Here is a 21,110-nt window from a genome sequence, read left to right as displayed (position 1 = left end):
GCACCATATGCTTAACAGGTTGATGGCGTGTTGAAGATTGATGCAGTCATTGGTATCGTTGATAGGAGCAAACAGCTTAACGTCATCGGCAAACAAAAGAAAACGGTGTTCCGCTAGCAATTGCCCTACATCGTTTATATAAAGAATGAAGAGCAGCGGGCCCAAATTGCTGCCTTGAGGCACCCCTGAGGTGCCAAGCACCTCTCTAGATGAATGATCGTTTACCTTGATCTTGTATGAGCGTTCTGTGAGGTAGGAATGCAACCACTTAACTATTTGTTCCGAAAACCCTAACTTCTGCAATTTGGCGATTAAAATGTCGTGTGAGATGAGGTCAAAAGCAGCTTTGAGATCGGTGTAAATAGCATCCACTTGACCTCCGGAGTCGAGATTACGTTTGCAGAAACTAACGAATTCAGTGAGGTTCGTTAATGTTGAACGTTTGGGTACGAACCCGTGTTGGTTATCCATAATGTAATCCACATGAGCGATCCCCTTTTTAAATATTGGTACCATCCACGAGGTCTTCCATAAGCGTGGGAAAATACCGGAACTCAGTGACGTGTTGTATATGTTTGTTAATACAGATGCTAGGGACTGATAGCATTTACTGATGATGTAACTCAGAATGCCATCGGGACCAGGAGCTGTAGAGGGTTTAAGGCTTTTGAGGCACTTTTCTACTGTGCGTATATCAAACGTAGGAATGGTATAATCAATCATGTTTAGAGGTGTGTAAGATGTGGCCCTTGAGATCACCGTTTGATCTACAATTGAGGTGGAGAAGGCATCGGAAAATCGTTCAGCGAAAATGTTGCAAATATCTTCGGGTGACGTGCCCACGGAATCATTGTATTTGATTGTGCTTGGAATTACGTTTGAGCGTCGTCTGCTGTCGTTGAAGCGCCAAAATTTTCGGGGATGTCGGAGAAGGTACCTTTCGATTGAAGATATATATTGCTTATATCTTGATCGGTTATACTGACGGTATGCATGTATCGCGTTGTTACGATTTTCCCTAGTGATATTACTTCTCATAAAACGGTGTCGACTAATGGCTTTGTTTTTGGCTCGTTTGAGGATGATAAGCCTGTTATTACTCCATGCTGGAGAGCGTTTCTGGAGCATAATTGGTGTACAGGATTGTAGAGCATCTTTCATGAAAATCGTGAAGGTATGAACAGCGTCGTCAACAGATGGAAAGTTGGAGCAGTTAAAAGTAGAACCGAATAGAAATATTCTTTCCTCCAGTTCGACGATATTAGCCTTTGAGTAATTTAATCGTTGCTGATATGTGTTGCTTGGATGGGAGCTAGACTCATGAGGATCATAGTGACGTATTGACCATTCGAGTGCAGGATGATAATTGTTGAGCTTGAGCAGGGCCGGTTCGGCTTTAGACACGGCAGAACAGATCTCAGCGGCGTTGGAGTTAGCAAAAATTAGATCGAGTTGTCGGTCCATGGAGTTTCTAACGTTGCTTAATTCATAAAGGCCGTTTGCTGCCATACCATCGATGAAAATATGATTATTTCGAGACTTAGATGACGGTTTATAGTGCATGAAAGTGGAGCGCAATGGTACATCCTCGACATCGGCTGGATTGAATTTGGACCACGTAATGTCCCATTTGTTAAAATCTCCAGCGACAAGCAGGAGATCGTTATCTCTCATGCGTGATGAAATTTCGCGTATACTTTCTAGATGTTTGTTAACAATTATGTCGTTATATGCGTTGTACGGTGGAATATACATGGCACCGATATAAACAAAAATATTGCCCAATCGAATTTTGACCCATAACTGTTCCATAGTTCGATCCGTCGGTGTAATTTCGCAAGATGAAAGAGAGCGAGAGCAGGTTATTAGAACACCATCACCGATGGAGAAAGTGCTGTTGGTGGTGGTTCTATCGCATTGGTAAATAGAATAGCGATCGTCGTTGAATTGTTTATGTTATTGTTCAACCAGGTTTCAGTTAATATTACGATTCTGTATTCAGTTTCGGAAAGTACTAGTCTTAGATCATTCAGTTTTTTACGCAAGCCTCGAACATTTTGGTAGTACATCGGTAGGTATGTTGTTGTTGCGTTGTTGATATTCAATTGCTATTCATCTGACGGACCGGCTTCCGCAGAATCACCAGTCCGTTTAGTGTTAACTCGTCGCGGTCTTTTTTTAGGAGCGGCTAAGCATTCTGGAGGAGATCTGGTAGGTGTAGTGGTGACAAGCATTCGCTCGTTGAGATCCTGCTGTGGTTCAGTTGTAAACAAACCTGCATCTGTAGTGGTCATAGCAGGAGAGGAATCGGCTGCGAGTGCATATCTGTAGTGGTGGTTGATATCGGAGCGCTTATTCCGGACCGTGAGAGTGGATTGTGATAGCTGTCTACGGCGAGAGTGGCAGGGTGATCGTGTGTGAGTTGATGTATCGAGTTAGTATCGATGACGGCGCGTGTATTGGGATTATTATTGTTGTTGTTCCGGTAGTCACGAAACTCTCGGTATGTTAGACCGGAGGGCCATGTCTCAGGTGATAGAGCCTTACTGCGTAAAGTTGCCGGTATGCCCACTTTGAATGAGATGAATGAGAGTGTGCTAGTGTTAGCGCCGAATTTCGTCAGGCGGTGAACAAACACATCCCGCTTGTCAAGCGCTAAACGTACTTGCACCATATGAGAAATTTGCTCAGTGGTAACTGATGGGGCGAAACGTGTAAAGAACAGCCACATACGCGTATCAGTGTGTGGAATGATATCCAGTGTATCTGAAGCAAGCGGTGATCCCGATCCTCTTAGTAGTGGTGTTTGCGGGTTGTTAAGTGGTGTTTTGTTGATGTAGGATGACGGTTTGATTGCACTTACACTAAGTGAGGCCGCCAAAGATGGGAACTGTGTTTGTGTTGGTGTAATAGTATCGGGAATATTGTTAACTACTGAGTTAAACATTTCGGGGTATGATGTTGCTGGATTGCGATGAATGGGTTGTTCAGTGGGTAAATCGGTTGAGGTGTGTGATGAAAGCAAACAGGAACGCATCTCATCCTTCAGCACTTCGAGGAGATCGCATTTAATAACGGCAGTGATTTGTTTTGGCAGCTCTTTATGGAGGCTCGCTTTAAGGTCGGCAATGCTGGACGATAAGTCGACAGTGGTGTGTGTGTAAGGGGTAGACGACCTAAGCACAGCCGAACGCGGATCTCTATGGAACTTTACACAAGCCTAACATGCCCAAAAAAGTTGTGCACAGGACTCTATAATAGCGGACAGTTCCTCAGAGAGTCCACTGCATGTGAAACTCGGCATTGCACCAACCCTGGCATTTCACAATTCGATCAACAGGTACGATGTCGTTGGCACAAGCGGCGCAGATACCGGCCATTGTAAAATGGCACAGCAATAGATCGCATGCGCCGATCCTCATACACTTTCATGAGACTCACAAGAGGAGCACGACAGAAGGCAGGAACATTGAAAAGCGGAATTTCCTCACTCATCAATGAGTTTCGCTTGCAAAAAGTGCAAACAAAACTGTTGTTGAAGCGTTTTAAAAAGGGTCCAAAAAGACGTTGTTTTTATGTAAAGGGGCAAGACGGCCACCTGGTTGAAATAAACGTATTACTTAGATAATTGGAAATTGTTTCGTTTGTGGCACTAGTATTCCTACATGTCTTGAATCATCGATGAAACCTTTTTCATCGCAAATAGCACACCATACCGCTGCACGCTACAACAATGTTTAGATTTTAGACAGCTCGCACCTATGAAAGATGGTGGCACACTTGCCTCAAATAGAGGTGGCTCTTTTGCCCCATAAGTTGTATCTTTTTTGAAATGGGATTTTTTATGACAAAAAGAAAGTTTTTTTTCAACTAACCCCACAAAAAACTTCAAGTTTTCTCAGTTGTACGATGGTGTAAATATTTTCTCGGTTGATTGTTCCCATGATTTTTGAGAGCTTTTTTGGTTTTATTACTATGTTTGATTACTGATTACTACTACTAAAAAACTATAATATTCTGCTCAATTTTGAAACTCAACATAAATCAGTTCAAAACAATGGGAAAAATAGATTGGTCTATATGAAATTCGACACAGTATACCCAGTCATTGGAACGCAACTAACTGTATACACAATTGATAATTTTATTAAAGTTTTTATGGAAAAAATGCTTGGTGGCACTCTTGCCCCTATGGCACACTTGCCCCAAATTCCGCTATAGTATTGTTAAGACCCGGTTGTAAAGTCCAGAATTACGTTCGATGAAGTACCCGTTTGGCAAAGAGTAACTCATTATGATGCCTCTCGCTACCCATGACCCTAGTTTTAAAGGAATCATGCGACACACTCGCACTCCACTACCCCATCCCATGGAAAAACGCTCGCACCATCGAGGTGTTGACCAAAATTTCGCTGTGTGCATGGGACACACACTCGCACTCCTCCCGCCCTCCACAGCTGAACGCACCCACCGTTGCGAAGATGGGAGAATTTTTGCTCTGAGCGTGAGACCCTGAAGCGCAAGAGATGACACTATGCCCTACTAGCAATGAGAATGTAAAAGTGTGCGTCTTTCAGGCGAGGGGCATGTAGAAGCAGGGGGAGACGGTTGGAAATACGCGGAATTACGCGGCGGCGAGAGCGTGTTTTGCTTTCTACACAGCTTTTGCACTCACACAAACACACATGTGTGAATGTGTGCGTTCACTTTCAGCCAGCGCGCTCAGTTTGGTTTTCTCGCAGCGGCTTGCTGATGTCGGTGTCTCGCTCGCACTAGTGCAGCGAGTGTTCCTCGTGCGTTCCCTTTCTTGCTACCACACAAAATCGTCAGTACAGTTCAAGCCTTCGCAGTGTGAGGCCGCGCGCGTTTTAGCCTAAGTCCCGGGCGCTCGATGTAATTTGAAGTGAAGTGTTGAAGTGTTATTTATTTCAATTCACATTATTACGGCCTCGGTCGTATTTTCAAGTGTTGAAGTGTTGTGCACATTGAAATAAAGCAGCGTTAATCTTTCATAATTCAACATGAATATGTAAATTATGCTACTTTATTTCAATGCTTTTTTTACAGTATTCAACATACACAACATACAGGCAGTAAGGCGGGTGCTTGAAGTGACGATTTTTTTAAAATATTTATAATAAAAAAAATGTGTGGTTTTGTGGCAAGATTGTGGTTAGCGATGTGTGGAACTGTGCCTTAAGTTTCAATAAAGTGTAAAAATATCAAACGAGTTTGATGTAATTAAATTTATTTCGATGCATGCGATTTTATTACGCAGCAAATCAAAGTGAACGAAAGCGCACAGCGCACAACGCGCAACGAAAGAAACGACGGGGAGGGGGTGTTCAGCGCAGCGCGCAAGTGCGGCAACAGCGCAACGCAAACCGAAAGAAACGCGAGAGAGCAAGAACAGCTGATCCGCGCATCCAGCGCAGCGCGAGAGGAAAGAAACGGGAGGAAGGGGGTATCAGCTGATCAGCTGTTTTGTATCGCGAGAGCGCCCCGTGTAATTTGAAGGCATGCGAGAGAGCGATGCGCGCGCTCACTCTCAATTCGGAAAAAAATCACTGCGGCTCGACTATGGCGGCCAATACAACTTCGACCGAACCCCTTCCCCCTGTTTCTACATGCCCCTCGCCTATAAATTTCGCTCTCTTTGTCTGTCGAGTGTGTAAAGACGATCATAATTCGATATGGTCAAAATGCGTCGATTATCGTTTCATTTATCTGGTAATGATGTTTTCACTTCATCAAAATTTTAAACATTATCAACTAGGCTGATAACAATAGTTGAAATTTAAATCAGAATAAAATCAATTCATTTGAAGTAAAATAAATTACATTATACTCTATTTTGACCATATGATCAACACTTGTACATAGTGCCATTTATTTTGTGTTCTTCACTCTCGCGCTGTGTTGTGATCGTTCGAAACTCATTGCCAGAACGAATGCAAATTTCATTTTGGAAGGATTGGTGCCGGAAGATGCAGCGAAAATTATTAAATGATAATAGAAAAGTGGTTAAGTCAATCGTGAAAGATGTCAACGCAGGCGTAAATGCAGTATTTTTTGTTACATGATCTACGGGTAAGTGTATGCATAAGAAGAAGAATCTTCCAAATGATGTTTGTGTTCTAACAATCGTACTGCTTTTAATGTTTGATTATTCTTCTATTATTTTCCATCACACGTAGCTATTTCATCACCAAAGCTTCTGATAACAGATCAAAGCAGATGGATAGGGCATACAGAGTCGCCGTTTAATTTAAAATATCTTCGTGATCGGTAAGTTTTAAATAGTACTAGTTTTGTTCACCATTCTAATGCTCGATATATCTTTCATTCCTCAGGCTAACGCATCAAACAGCAAGTGTTTCTCTTCCAACAGCACGTACCATCGGTGGAGCAAGCAGCTAACGATTTGATCGCCAGTACGCGCCATCAAGAATTGATATTTTGCCAAACAGTACTGTGAATAAAAAACTGCACACTTACTGTAGGAATTTCCTGGAATTTTTTGGTCGGCCAACGCTCACGGGAATGGTGGGTCCGTTGATGAGAAGGAAAGAAAGGGTGGGAGCGAGGATTAACCAAAAACGCGGCATTGAGAATGAGGGGAGGTGCGCTCAGCGCTCACGCTGGGTCACTCAGGATGCTTGAAATAAAATGTTAACAAGCATCGATTTCAAGCATGCATGTCGCGCGACATTTTGCCAAGCGGGTCTTGAGGAGGTGTGCTGGAAAGGCGTGACGGTGCGCCAGTAGCGTAGCAACTGCACAATTTACCAGAGCGGTGGAGAGACGCGCGAGCTCGATACTGCGTTCATGGTGCTGGGTGCGATGCAACCGAGGGCCGGTCAACAAACAGACGCGCAGGTTGAGGATTCGTGGCATTAGTAATGATTACTAATGTACACAGTCCGCATCTTGGGAGCACCGTTGACGAGAAATAGACCTTCTACACGCAGCTGGAGAGGGAGTACGACCGCTGCCCAAAAAACAACGTGAAGGTCGTGATCGGAGACCTTCATGCTTATGTCGGACAGGAGGAGGCATATAAACCAACCATCGGAATATTTAGCGTACACCAGCTGATTAACGACAACGGCCTCAGGCTGATAAAATTTGCCTCCTCCAAGCACATGAACATTTGCCGCACCTACTTCCAGCATGCACACCGCCTTAGTTACACCTGGAGACACCCTAGCGGTAATTCTAAGTCGACCACGTTCTGATTGACGGAAGGCACTTCTCGAATATTATCGACGTTGAAACGTATAGTGGCGCAAACGTCGACTCGGACCATTTCTTGGTCATGGTAAAGCTGCGCCAGAAACTCTCCGTGATTAACAACCAACGGAGTCAGCCCACTCCATGGCTCAACCTGGACCGGTTGAAGTGTGCTGGTGTGGCAGAGGGGTATGCGACAGCGCTCGGGAAAGCGCTTCCGGCCGACAACAACATCGCCGCGATGTCCCTCGCAGACCACTGGCGTATGATGGAACGAGCCATCAGCACTGCAGCCTGAACACAAGATCGGCCGCTTACCACGTAGAGAGAAAAATGAATGTTTCGACGATGAGTACAGACGAGCACTATCCGAGAAGAATGCAGCGCGCGCCCGCATGCTACGGCATGAAACCCTTCAGAACGTGGAGATCTACAGACGACTGAGGAAACAGCAAACCCTGCTCTTCCAGGTCAAGCAGTACCGTTTTGAAGAGTCAAACGAACAGCTACTGGAACAGCTTTCTCAGTCGGGGGACACCCGCTTGTTCTACAGGAGATTGAAGGAGGCAAGGAGCGGGTTTGCTCCTAAAACCTGCAATGTGTCGGGATGCGGAAGGAAATCTCCTGATGGACGAGCGGGAGGTGATCGAACGGTAGAAGTGCTACTTCGAAGGACATCTGTTGTGACAACAGCGTTTGTTATGGTTCTGGGGAACACCACAAATGTAGAGAGGAAACCGTTGTAGAGTTCCGCAGCCCGACAGGAGAAAACTCCATCGCGATTCCATCGCGGGAGGTGGTGACAGGATAAAAGGGCCGGAGGACGGACTCCCGGCCTCTTTTCGCGCCAATTACTCGGAGAATAAAAAACTAATTTTGTGATTTTTTGCCACTAACAAATATCTACGAAACTTTCTTTTGAGTACCTTTTCGCAACAACATCTGAATGGATCAGAGACAGGAGAGGCTCAACAAGGCAACGCAAGTGGCAGAACAAGGCAACCACCACGGCAGCAGCACAGTAGTAACAACAGCGACAGCATCGGCGCAGACGACGAGGTGCCCCCGCCATCTCTGGATGAGATTGCCAGCGCCATGAAGCAGCTTAAGAGCAATAAGTCTGCTGGCTGTGATAGACTGGCGGCCGAGCTCTTCAAGATGTGGCCGGAGAGGCTTACCGCCGAAATGCATCAGCTGATCGTGAAAGTCTGAGAGCAGGAGGAACTACCGGAGGAGTGGAAGCTGGGTGTCATTCAGGGCGACAGATTGGATTGCTCGAGCCATCGCAGTCCCTACCCAAGTGACATTTGCTCGAAATTGTTTTTCCATATCTGCTCGATTAGTACTCGATACGCCTGAAATTGTAGATTTGTGTATGATCGAGTGAGTTGAAAGCGCTAAGATTTGGTGTGATCGTAAATTAGATTTTCTTCTATCGATTGACGATGCCGTCGAGCTCATTTTACTTTCGTAGCTTAGATTTTTTATGAAAAACAAAATAAAATTTTGTGTGATGTTATTTTGTAAAAAATCGATATGTATAAAATGGCTCCATGACCAACTATAACGATAGGAAACAATTGATTTTAAATGCCTTTTTCTACATTCCCTTAAACTGGTGCAGTTTAAGGGAAGTTTCAGGCTCCAGTTTAAGAGAATTTGCTCGAATTCCCGATTATTCGTGCTCGAAAATGTCAATTGGGTAATGCCACCTACAAGATCCTGTCCCAAATCCTGTTCTGTATCTGTGTGTATGGTTGACAAGTGCAGTGGTGTTCTAGGTTGTCTCGTAAATTTTATATGTGTTAAGTGGTGCAAAGTTTGGTTTTACTACTTAAATATGTGCTACCGGCGTAGATGAATATTGTACCGATAATATGTGTAGTTTATACAGTAGTGTTAAACAAATTAAATTGTGATTAGTGCATCTTTTGTGAATCTGACGAGTCATTCGGCAACGACGCTTGATAGCAACATTAACGATGATTATGGTATATGTGCAGGCATGAAGGTAAAGTAGTGTCTGTATTATTCGTTTGTAATCCTGTCTTCCTCTTCGGAGGGAATTCTCACCTAGCACCATGGAGCGCTCACCGGAGTGTTCTAAATGCTTCAAGACTGTGGTATCAAGTGGTGAACCGGTATTATGTCAAAGGCCATGTAAAGGTGTTTTATATCAAAGGTGTTCGACACTTACAAATTAATATGAAAATCAGTAAAAGACAATGCAAATGTTTTCTACAAATGTGAGAAGTACATATCTTCGTCTCAATCAGTTAGACTTCCATGCTAGTTAGGTGTGTGATACAGGGGCGCTTCACGATTCTAGTCAGTTTTTTGTATGGAGTTTGACAGTTGGAGGCTGAAATAATGTAAACACTCCATACAAAACCACACACAAAACTAGCCTGCACTTTTCAGTCTAGATTGTTCTAGCCTCAAAGCTAGAATTAGATTCGAATACCTGCTCGAAAAATAGCAAAACAAGGTGATGTTTACATTTATCCCAAGGTGCATTAAAGAGATCAGGTGATGGAATATAGAATCAAAGTATATGTAGTCCAGGTGGTCTCATAGCATATTTTTTATAATCAAATTTGAACATCACTTTTTGACAAAACGGGTGAAAACTTTTATTCAAAAAAGTTTTCTGGAGGCTTGACGAATACAAAAAACACTCTTATAATCTCCATTCAGTAACAGAAGCGATAAAAATCAGCCTTCTAAATTCATACACCTTGGGATAAGCCCACCTGTATATTATACCGACATGGATAGCTGCTCGAAAACTGCTACACAATGCAAACAGCTGACAGGCTGAAATTTTTAGCCTACGAACTTAAAACGGATAGGGCCCCAATTTTGGAAAAAGTTTTGGAGATAGTGGTCAACAATTGGTAACATTTCTGAAAACCAATCAACTATTAGCTCGCGAGCAATCCGGATACAGGGAAGGACACTCATGTGAAACTGCTCTAAATTTGTTGATTGCAAAATGGAAAGGTTTGATAGAAGATGAGATGTCAATCGCGGCAGTGTTCTTAGACCTTTAAAGGGCATTCGAGACGATATCCAGAACTAGATTGCTACTGACCCATATGGTATTCAAGGGAAAGAATGGAAATGGCTTGAAAGTTATCTTAGTGAAGAACACAACCAACTAAATTTGGAAATTCTGTTTCGAATCTATTATAACTCCTAAGTAAAATACCTAGGAGTTATAATAGACGAAAAACTTTAGTTGGATGCTCATATTGATATTGTAACAGCCAAGGTACCAAAAAAGTGTGATAAAATTCTACTCATTAGAATTTACAAAGACTTAAACTTTTCAAGCAAAAGTGTATTTGTACAAAGCACTTATTGCACCACATTTTGATTTCTGTGTTATCATATCCTTTTTGGGTAACGAGGGGCAAACAAAAAGACTGCAAAGGTAACAGAATCGAGTAATGCGGATAGTGTTGAGAGTGGCACCATACACATCCTCTACTGTGATGTTGGAAATCCTTCAGTGGATGTCTGTGAAATAGCGAGTTGTTTTCCAAACAAAGATTTTTATACAGCGTTTGGTGCAAGGTAGTCTACCACAATACTTGAGGGAGCGTATAGTGAGGGGGTCAGATTTACATCATTATAGTAAATGGGGATCGAGCGCACCAAGCCAAACTACAAGACAAATCAGTCAAGGAACTCTTTTTATTTCAAAGGGTTGCAATCGTATAACAGAATGCCGCGAACAATAAAATATACGAGCAATGTAACTGAGTTTAAACGCAGATGTGCTGTTTACGATAAACAAGCCTTCTAATTAATGTAATATGTGTTATGTTATGTGTGTTTATCTTATGTTTAGCATAGTAAGTTATGCACTGCACTTGTCATCCTTGATGATGATGAGAAAAAAGAAAATGAAGAATGATTAAAAAACAGTTTTGAGCCCGCGCGTGCGTCCCCTTGCGTTAAGAATGTCAACTAGGGTTGCATGCTTTCTTGTTTTGTTGGTCAGCATGGGTGGTAATAAAAGGTAATGGGATATTTATTGCTACTATGTACATCCACTACAGAAGAAGGTATTTTGTAAACAGAAGTTGAACATTTCGATGGCACCACTTGATCGAATTAATAATTGATTAATTAATTAACGAATTAGTAAATGACAACATAAAATATTATCGTAAGACTAGCTTATTAACCCGGTTTCACACGGGATAAAATTGATGTTTCGTTTTAGTTAAAAATAGAAGAACACTTTTTTTACACTTTTTTCATGTGTTTAAGATATTTTCATGCTATATGGCAATTTTAATCCATATATAAATGGTGGAGGCCTGTAATAGTGTAAGAATAATATGTGTTTTGTTGCATATTCAAAGGAATATTCAGTAAACTGCTTAACATGCCCATTTATTCAAATTCATACTTACTACAAGACAAAACAAGAAATGGTTGATTTTAAACTGTTTGTGTGAATCTCTTTCTAGAGGCCCTTGTACATTGAACGTAATTGCTGCTAGATTTAAATTTTCACTGTTGGCGTCTCATGGAAGTGTTTGACCAATCGAGGGAATGATTGTGCCAGATATCAATGTTTAAGTAGTTTTGTCATCGTTGATGTACACAACGCGAAAATGAAGAAAATGTATGCACAACATATTTATGTACCAAATACCAAAATTGGCCAATGGCTGCCAGATGCGCTAGTGAAAAAAAAATTTCGCTAGCGAATAAAATCAGTAAACCCGCAATTAACGACACCCGTTCACTCATGTTACCTTTGAAAACACTTTAATTCCCTTGTATAGTGTGGAAGGAAAATACAGGGTTTTCCGCACAACAAAATCGAGCATTTTTTGAGCTCGGTTTCTAGCTCGCTTTCCATCGACACCGATCGAGAAAGCGAGCAGAAACGACCGAGGAACCGATCGAAGCTCTTGATCGATTTAGGTGTTTACGATCTTTCGAGAGAACGCGCTGTTTGTCTCTTTCTGAAAAAAAGCTCCGGTACGCGACCATGTTGGTTCAAAAATGATTATGGCCGAAAAATAGTACACACCCATGTTCTCTTTCTCCCCTCCTTCCCCCCCCCCTCCTTTCACCTCGCTTTATCATTAATGGTTCTTGCTCACTAGCTACATTGAGCGAGAGGTTGAGAAGTTTTCGATCGCTTTGCGCAGCGGGTTGCTTAGCCAATCGGGCGTCGTCAAAGCGTTATCGGTCGCCGTAAATACTTTTTCGAGCGGCGTAAACCCTCAATTGGGCACTGTCATTTCTATTCGGGCCTTGTGAAGTATGAATCGGGCATAGTGCAGAATGAATGCGGCCTACTCTTGAAAGTGTCAAATCGGTAGCTCTGGTGTGTTTGATCCATTCTTCTTCTTCTTTGGCACAACAACCGCTGTCGATCAAGGCCTGCCTGTACCCACTAGTGAAGTGAGCTTGGCTTTCAGTGACTTATTGTTACCATAGCAGGATAATCCTACGGTCTATTCGGGACTTGAACCCATGACGGAAATGTTGTTACGTCGTACGAGTTGACGACTGTACCAAATGTTGTTAAAAAGTAGTCCTATGGCTGTGAGGCCACCTATTCTACATACAATTTAATTCTAAATTCCACCACCAGATCTCTTTAAAGCACCTGTATAAATAAAAGCAGGATCTAGTTTTGATATATGTTCGAGTTGGTACTTGAATCTAATTCTAGCTTTGATGCTGAAATAATATAGGCTGAAAATCGCAGGATAGTTTTGTGTGTAGTTTTGTATGGAGTGTTGACATGATTTCAACCTCCAGCTGTCAACCTCCGTATCGTGAGAGACCCCACTGTTTTAAATACTTAGTTACTTAGGGAGAAATTGTCGAAAACTAGCCCAGGAAACGATGCATGACATGATATACTTACCGTTTGAATTTTCCAAGCGTTTGCTTTTGTTAAGTTGGATGTCTTCTTCTTCTAAATGTAGCAGGTAGGACATTAGATATCCAATGATAAGAATAAAGGTTACGGTACCAAGAACAGATATCGCTGGAAGAATATGTTCGTGTCCTAAATTATCTGAAATGTATTCTAATGCCAGAATGATGCGGTTTAGCATGCGCATAATCGAGCTTTCCGAATTCTCATCAAATAGATCCTAGAAAAAGAAATGACATGAAGTAATATTAGATTTTGTAGGAGTAACAGGTTCTGTGATGAAACTAAAACGACACGTTTAACGCAGCTATGGCAAAATGATAAAATTTTTCGTACATGAATTATAACGATATGAGTGTTGCCGTTTCTATATTTTGCTGACAACTGCAAACCCTGCTGCCGTTTTAGTACAACTCTTTCTTTTCAATTGAAAGTGAACCCGTTGTCGGTCAAGTTCTACATAAACCACTAAAGCACTTGTTGATTTATGCCTATAGTAGGAAAGCCAGTTCTACGCATGGGAAGTACGGTCCATATGGGGCTTGATAACTAGAGGTGTACCAAATGAGCCAGAACCGTACAGCCATTCAGTTGACGTAAAAAATTGAATGAACCGGTTCAAAAAATTTTAAGTATGTTGTTGTTTTGATGCATTCATTATCATTTTGAAATAAATAAAAAAACAATTGACAAACTTTTTTTTTTTTTTTTATAAAATATATTTATTTGCGTGTACAGATTAATTTCTATTTACTAGTGTGGATATTTACAACAAAAAAAACTTTACATTTACAAAAGTAGTGCACACTTAAGGACGACTAAATCTATCTCAACATCGTTGTTTTCAACGATGTGGAAAATGTAGTTAGCAAACAACCTAAGAATAAATATACGTATTCCCAGACTAACTCCTGCTAGTTCTGGAAATCGCAGACTATTGAACAAATAGGGGCGTCCTGGAGCTATTGAAACTATTTCTTGCTGCAGCAGTGCCCAAGCCGCCGCTACTCTACTACAGCAAGCAAATTTGTGTTCCAGACTTTCCATTTGGAGACAAAACGAACATTGATTGGAAGCCCTTCTTCCCATCCGAAACAAGAGCTCTCCATGTGACACTTTACCATTTGCTAGCATGTATAGAGTAGCTCGTTGTTGTGCTGATAAATCAAAGCTTTGCATATTAGCCCAGATCCTGGTCCAACAAAGTTGTTGATTTTCATGTGCTACTTTGGCATCTGGTAGCTTGTCCACAAGTATGCGACGAAGTTTACATGAAGAGGGGTTTGCGACATATTCAGCGGGTAAATAGGCCAGTTGTCTCACCACGATTTTTAGGCAGGGATACCAGCTTGGAATGGTGGCCAGATTTGGCGGATTACCAGCTTGGACGATATGAGGCTCGCTGTATTTGAGGGAGCTGCACTCTGCTCGGTATCGGTTTGTCAAGAGGGCATATGCAGTTATTGCTGGTATGTGCAGGTTCAGTCCACCTCGCTTCCGTGGCAAAGCAAGTTGCTGCAGTGGAACTCGGATTCCTCCATTGCCATGCCAAAGAAATCCTCCTATTATGCTGGAGACTCTTGCCGTGTCTAATGCTCGAGCACCACATATTGAAGCCACGTACCATAGCTTGGGGAGCAGAAACGTGTTCAACAGTAGAACTTTTTGCACGATGTTTAAATTCCTCATGCGATGCAGCCAGACTAACGAGGCGAAGTGCTGGATCACGACATCCCAATTGTGTCCCATGTCGTCACGGATATTATTAGAAAATAATATACCTAGCAGACGCAATCTTTCCACGGTATGCAGCCATGGAACAGATATCCTTGATGGTGTGGTCAGTCCTATGTCGAGCGCTGTGGTTTTCTGCACGTTGAGACGGGCTCCAGAGACACAGCCAAATGCCTCAAAGAGTTCTCGCACACGCTCGATTTTGTCGGGAGATGTTGTCACCACAGAGATGTCGTCGGCATATGCATTGACCAGGTCATCCTGATCGCAACAAATACCTTCTAATCTTGTGATGAGGGGTTGAAGGTAGAGGATAAAAAGGTGCATGGAAAGGGGATCTCCCTGACGGACGGAACGAAGGATCGGGAAGGAAGGAGAGAGGATTCCATTGATAAGGATACGGGAGGTGGACCGTTCACCAATTGTTCTCAAAAGCCCCACTAGCCCCGAATTGAAACCCCAAGAGAGCATGTTGTTGAAGAGAAAGTCTCTATTGACGCGATCAAAAGCATGTGAAAGATCGAAGGAGACAAGCTTACCACACTTTCGTTTCCTCTGCAAATCTACCACCCTCTCCTTAACGGAAAGAACAGCCTGAAAAATGTTGCATGGTTTATTACAACACTTTTGCGCTGTCGAGACTATCTCCCACCTACCGATGATGCCATCGATTCTGTGTTTGACAATCCGCGACAGAAGCTTGTAATCTACGTTAAGGAGTGATATAGGTCGAAATGCAGACATGGTAGTCCCACCTCCCCTTTTCTTAACCAGCACTATGACCCCGTCAACGAAACTTGGAGGAATCTCTCCTAAGAGAGCCTCATTGAGCACGAGCAGAAGCTCGCGGTGAATGGTGCTGAAGGCGCGGAGATAAAACTCTCTTGGTATTCCATCCGGGCCGGGGGACTTCCGCGAAGCTGATCTTTTAATTGCATCGAAAAGCTCACAAGAAGTGATCTCGTCCATGCAACGATTGTTGGTTTCACAGTCCTCGGGAATAACGCGTGTGCTTGTGAATGTGTTGTCTGTAATTGTGTTGGGTGTATCGTGTGTCGTGTAAAGATTTCTAAAGAAGCCCTCAATATGAACATTTATTTCATGAGGCTCAGTTAAGTGCGAACCGTCATCTAATGTAAGCTTGTCGATCACCGTTCGCCTCTTCCTCTGCTCCTTTAACTGGAAAGTTGAAATACTTTCGCCACATAGACGTGTTTCGTTTATGCGGGCGAAGTCCTCAGAAAAACGCCTCTGGAGCATTAGCATTTTTCCTTTCACATGATTGATATTTACTAACTCACATGGGTCAGAAAGATATCGCTCGTATGCGGACATCAACCCTCTGTAAAGGAGTTCATGATGCAAGCGGAAACTTTGGTAGCGTTCGTTTGTTTTCCACCGGAAGAACGATTTTATTTTAGGCTTCGCGAGCTCAACCCACCACTGCATCCACGACCCGTAATTTCTTCGCTGTCGGGTCCACTAGTTCCACTTGCATCTGAACTCCCCCAGATTTTGTTCGGATAGCACGTGTGGTCTCAGTTGCCAATAGCCGTTGCTGCGCATACGACTCGGCGCGATTGGTAGGCAGAGACGAACGGTGAGAGCCTTGTGATCCGAAAAGGAAAGGACATGCATACCGGTCGCTCTTAACTGTGTTTTCAGTGAGGAAGAAACATAACACCGATCGATACGTGATCCAGAACCACTGGTGACATAGGAAAACTCCACCTCGTTTCCTCGGAGAGCCTCCCAGCTGTCACACAAACCCATGTTATTTACCGCGTTTCGCAAAGAAAGGCTGAAATTTCTCGCGCCCGTCACATCCTTCGATTCCAACACACAGTTGAAGTCGCCCGCGAGAATAACATGATCACATGCATTCCGCAGATAGAATGGTAACGTTTGTCCGAAAAAATCCTCCCTCTCCGCTCTCCGCTGACTCCCTGATGGAGCGTAAACATTGCATAGGGTGGCATTACTCTCAAGCCGAAGACAAATTAGACGTGAATCCAAGCTGCGTTCAACATGAGAGAATTTTAGGTGGTCACGTAAAGCAATCGCCGTACCCCTCTCCACCACGTTAACATTGCTAATAACATTGTATCCAGGAATCGAGAGATCTGCACAACACACTTCCTGAAGAAATATGATGTCCAAGTCCATCGTCCGAATAAATGTCCTGAGGGCTTCTAATTTTGTCGCATTAGATATTGCATTAATGTTAATAGTTGCTAAATTATAGCTACCATTAACACCACGATTTGTTTTGTTTGTATCCATTGCGACAAAATTAAAATCATGGTTGTGTAGTGGTGAGCCGCTTGGGAGGCCGACCAGGCTTGCGCTTGGTCACGCTCGTAAAGCTAAGTGTTGATGAACTTGAGGCGTCACTCTCGTTATCCGTCTCCGGAAATTGTTTGCGTTTTACCGCAAACTGTTCATCTAAGGAGCAGATGGGAAAGGAGGAGGAAGGAATTTTGAGCGGTGCTTTGAACATTACCGCCGTGCAGTCCACTCTCATGTGTTCGTTTGCCGTGGCGGCTAGAACGGTGGCATCAGTAGCGGCAGCGGCAGCAGAAGCAGCAGGTGCAGCGGCAGCAGAAGCAGCAGGTGCAGCGGCAGCAGAAGCAGCAGGTGCAGCGGCAGGAGCAGCGGCAGGAGCAACAGCAGCAGCAGCGGCAGGAGCGGCGGCAAGAGCGGCGGCAGGAACAGCGGCAGGAGCGGCAGCAGGAGCGTCGGCAGGAGCAGCGGCAGGAGCGGCGGCAGGAGCGTCGGCAGGAACAGCGGCAGGAGCGGCGGCAGAGGCTGTGGCTGACGTGACTGCAGCATGCATAGCAACCACCGTAGTGCTTGAAGCAGAATAATTAAAATTCGCTTTTCCTTGGGGTTGCTCTTCCCTGGCTTTTTTGTTCGGTTTCGGGCTTGACGGCCGAACGTTAGAAACCGGCACGATCGGGATGACCAGTCGGTTAGCTATTTTTGATGCGCCTGCTGGACGTTGCGGTGCTGTGTTTTGAGCAGCACTTGACGAGGGCGGTGTTGTATTAGTAAGCGTAGTGATTCTTACCTTTCCTCTACGTCCGCGTCCTTTAGTGTTAGTGCCTGCCACTGATGGTGAAGTTGTAACTTCTGTTGGTGTGGGAGTCTGCCGTACGGCTCCAGCGTATGATTTTTCGTTGTTCCGAAAGTGACACACGCGGTTTTGGATGCAGCTGAGACCGTGGTGTACGGCTTCATTGCAGTGACGACACGTTTGTTGTTGTCCTCGGTAGATCACCCCTGTCACCTCTCCGCACACAGTGATGAAAGATGGTATGGGCTTAGCCAGTTTAATGCGGACAATGCGCACACCCGACGGGATCCCAGCTAGCCGCGTTTCTGCGCCCCAAACGCCGGGAACAATCGTGAGTACCTCACCAAAACCGCCCAGTTCAGCAACAACATCCGCGTCGGGAATCCCTGGTGGCAGATCGCGCACTTTCACCTCTGTCGCATCATCCACCATCTCGATTGCGATCTTGTGCTGCTTCCCCTCGTGCTTGACGAAGTGTTTCCCGTTGTGCTCGTTCACTATGGCCAATGCACGTTCGAGTGTTGGCATGGTAACATATACTGCACTTTGTGCAGTGTTCCGTTGCACCATCGAGACATCCGCGCCAGTTTTAAGAACGGTAAACAGAAAATCTGCCGTTTCGTCTAGCGTTGGTCTAATAGGAGCTTCCGAATAATCGATACGGAAGGTGTTACTTCCGTACCGCTGAAACTTGCTCATGATGGCTTGCAAATTGGTCAAAACACGTCCTCTCACTTTGACGTTTACAAGCGTACTAACTTGCAACATTCAAAAATGTGTATACAAAACAAGAAACGGTACATTTAGCTGCTTTTACGCTATATCGTCAAATAATAAATTTTAAATACAGGTGTCCCCCGAGATACGACTATGTTTGGGACCTAAACACTATCCTAAAGCAAGGCGTAAGTTGAAAAAGTCGTATGTCGAATATCTATGAATATAAAGTTGATAATCGAAAATGAAGAGTTGAAATCTATGATGTCGTGTATTTTATTTAAAATAATGTTCGATAATGTTATAATTATATTTTAAAAGCCGAACACGATATAATTATTCAAGATAGGGCAGTTGTGGAATCTGTGGAAATGTGTGTACAACGGTTATCAGCCCAGAAATTAAAAAAATACATCATTTTCTTGTCAATGACAGCTTTTAACTGTCGATTTTTTGTTTTTTTTTTGTTTTAATAATCAAAATCGTCGTATCTGCGAATCGTCGTAACTCGAGGGGGTCGTAACTCGGGGGACGCCTGTATTGGCATGATGCTCAGGCAACTAGACGAGCTGATCTGAATTTTTACCGATTTTCGAAATGTGTACCGACTCTATTGCTTGCTATTTTGCCATTTTCAAAAGAACGAATGAACCGAAATCAAGTTCACGTACATTCTGATGAACAACTCGGTTCATTAACGTTCCGAAACGCCCACCTCTAGTACCTAACCTATTCACATAATCAACGAGTATTGCTATTTGCAAAAAAACGAAAGAAATCACGTTCATTTTGATAAACGACTCGATTCATTCACGTTTACTTGAAAGAACCAATGCCCAACTCTAATGTGAACCCATGACGGGCATGTTGTTTTTAGTGCGAGTTGACGACTATACCACGGGCCGTCCCCCACTATTAGTATTACTAATATATATAAGGCCAGAACATTCCATGCGCCAAAATTCGTTCGTCGCGACACCCAATCTGAACTGTTTAGCACTCCAGAGAGAGTTGTCAGTCATTCACATTTTTATGAAAAATCCAATCGTTCCCGTTTGTATCGAAAGAAATCCAAGAGGTTTTGCGTCGCGGATACTTGTGTTGTACGCTCATTTTGAAATAAGCAACGAACTGATATCGGTGAACGGACTTCATGCACTGGCCGATTACTTTTGTTTTGTTTCTACGTGAGCTCTGCATTCAACAGGTTTATTTCGATGGCACTTCGTTTAAAATTCAAATACGTTGTTGTTGTTTTGCCACAGCTATCGATGCAATCAAAGTAAAAAAAAATCTCTGAGAGCTGCTTAAATTATTGTACAGCTAAATCGGCGAACTAATTGATTCTCTCGAATACATATCACTGTTTGTGAGTAATTTTAATTCCAATAGATAGATTATCACTATTCACTATCACTAAGTAACGAAATAATATTAAACAATTGATAACTACATGACCATTGTATACAAGTCTGATTATGTGAGCCAAACGGAAATGTGTCAAACAAGCCCATTTTAAATAAATGGAAATGTTTTTTTATAGAAAGTTGTTAGAGACTCTTCAAAAATTTTCCTTGAATATTTTTTTTAACTCAAGTCATTGTTGTCAAATTTATCTGTCAATGCTCTTATTTTTCAAAACAAACATTAACGTAAAGCACAAAAAGCATTATAAAACTGTTAACATGTTTTTTTTTCATTTTGTGTATTATAAGCCGATGCAGCGAAAAAAAATCGTTACAAATTGACCAGAGTCGTTAAAAATTGCTAGACATTGGCATCATGAACGCTCATTTGTAAATTTTAAGGAAAGATCCTAGATAGTTTTGGGTAAAAGAGCACAATTAGGTGTGCTGTGCGCACACACACGCACATCTCAGTGTGCGGTGCACATTTCGCACTGTGCGCGCACTCCGCACTTTTCGCACACTTCGCACAGTGCGCGCACTTTTCGCAGAGTGCGAGCACAGTCCGGACTTTTCGCACACTTCGCACAGTGCGAGCATAGTCCGGACTTTTCGTACATTGCGAGCAAGGTGTATGGATATTAGGAGGTGAAGTGCTTCAGAGCAAATTGACATTTCACGACTTGACATAACAATACTGGGGGCTCCGGTATAAAAATCGGGAAGGGCTGAAGGGGGGTATAGAAAATTTTATGCGATTTGACATAACAATACTCAATGATGGCGCCCGGCAAACGCGCTAATAATTCACCTCCTCAATAAATACACCTTGATTGCGAGCACCCCGCTGCGCAAATTCGAGCAGTTTCCTGCGCAGGAAACCCGCTGCGCAAAGCGACGGAAGAAATCAAGGCGTTCGGAGAATTTTATCATGCCATCTTTTTCCCTCCAACGGCAAATTTGTCGAGCAGCTCGTCGAGCTGCCCGTCCCTGGCTCCGCCTCATACCCCTCGCCTGAGCGCGCTGT

The 21,110-nt window shown here is 43.3% G+C and overlaps 1 protein-coding gene across 7 annotated transcripts in view; it reads right to left on the bottom strand.

Annotated features, from left to right (window-relative positions):
• Nucleotides 1-21,110, bottom strand: part of LOC1278667 (dnaJ homolog subfamily C member 16) — a 68,282-nt gene that overhangs the window by 30,673 nt on the left and 16,499 nt on the right. For 5 of the 7 annotated variants that reach the window (XR_009764586.1, XM_318286.6, XM_061641468.1 and 2 more), the window contains exon 3: nt 13,139-13,370. The exons of 1 other annotated variant lie outside the window; for it this stretch is intronic. Coding sequence is in view for 5 of the 6 variants with exons in the window: in XM_318286.6 (XP_318286.6) it covers nt 13,139-13,370 (232 nt within the window). In the remaining variant the exon portion in view is untranslated. Of the gene's footprint in view, nt 1-4,161; nt 8,589-13,138; nt 13,371-21,110 lie in introns of those variants that run through there. One more of the 7 variants, XM_061641456.1, reaches the window with a different exon arrangement.

Source organism: Anopheles gambiae, chromosome X (assembly GCF_943734735.2).
Source record: "Anopheles gambiae chromosome X, idAnoGambNW_F1_1, whole genome shotgun sequence".
NCBI classification, from domain to species: Eukaryota; Metazoa; Arthropoda; class Insecta; order Diptera; family Culicidae; genus Anopheles; species Anopheles gambiae.
The sequence above is the reverse complement of the archived record's forward strand: the minus strand, read 5'-3'. Positions and strand labels throughout refer to the sequence as shown.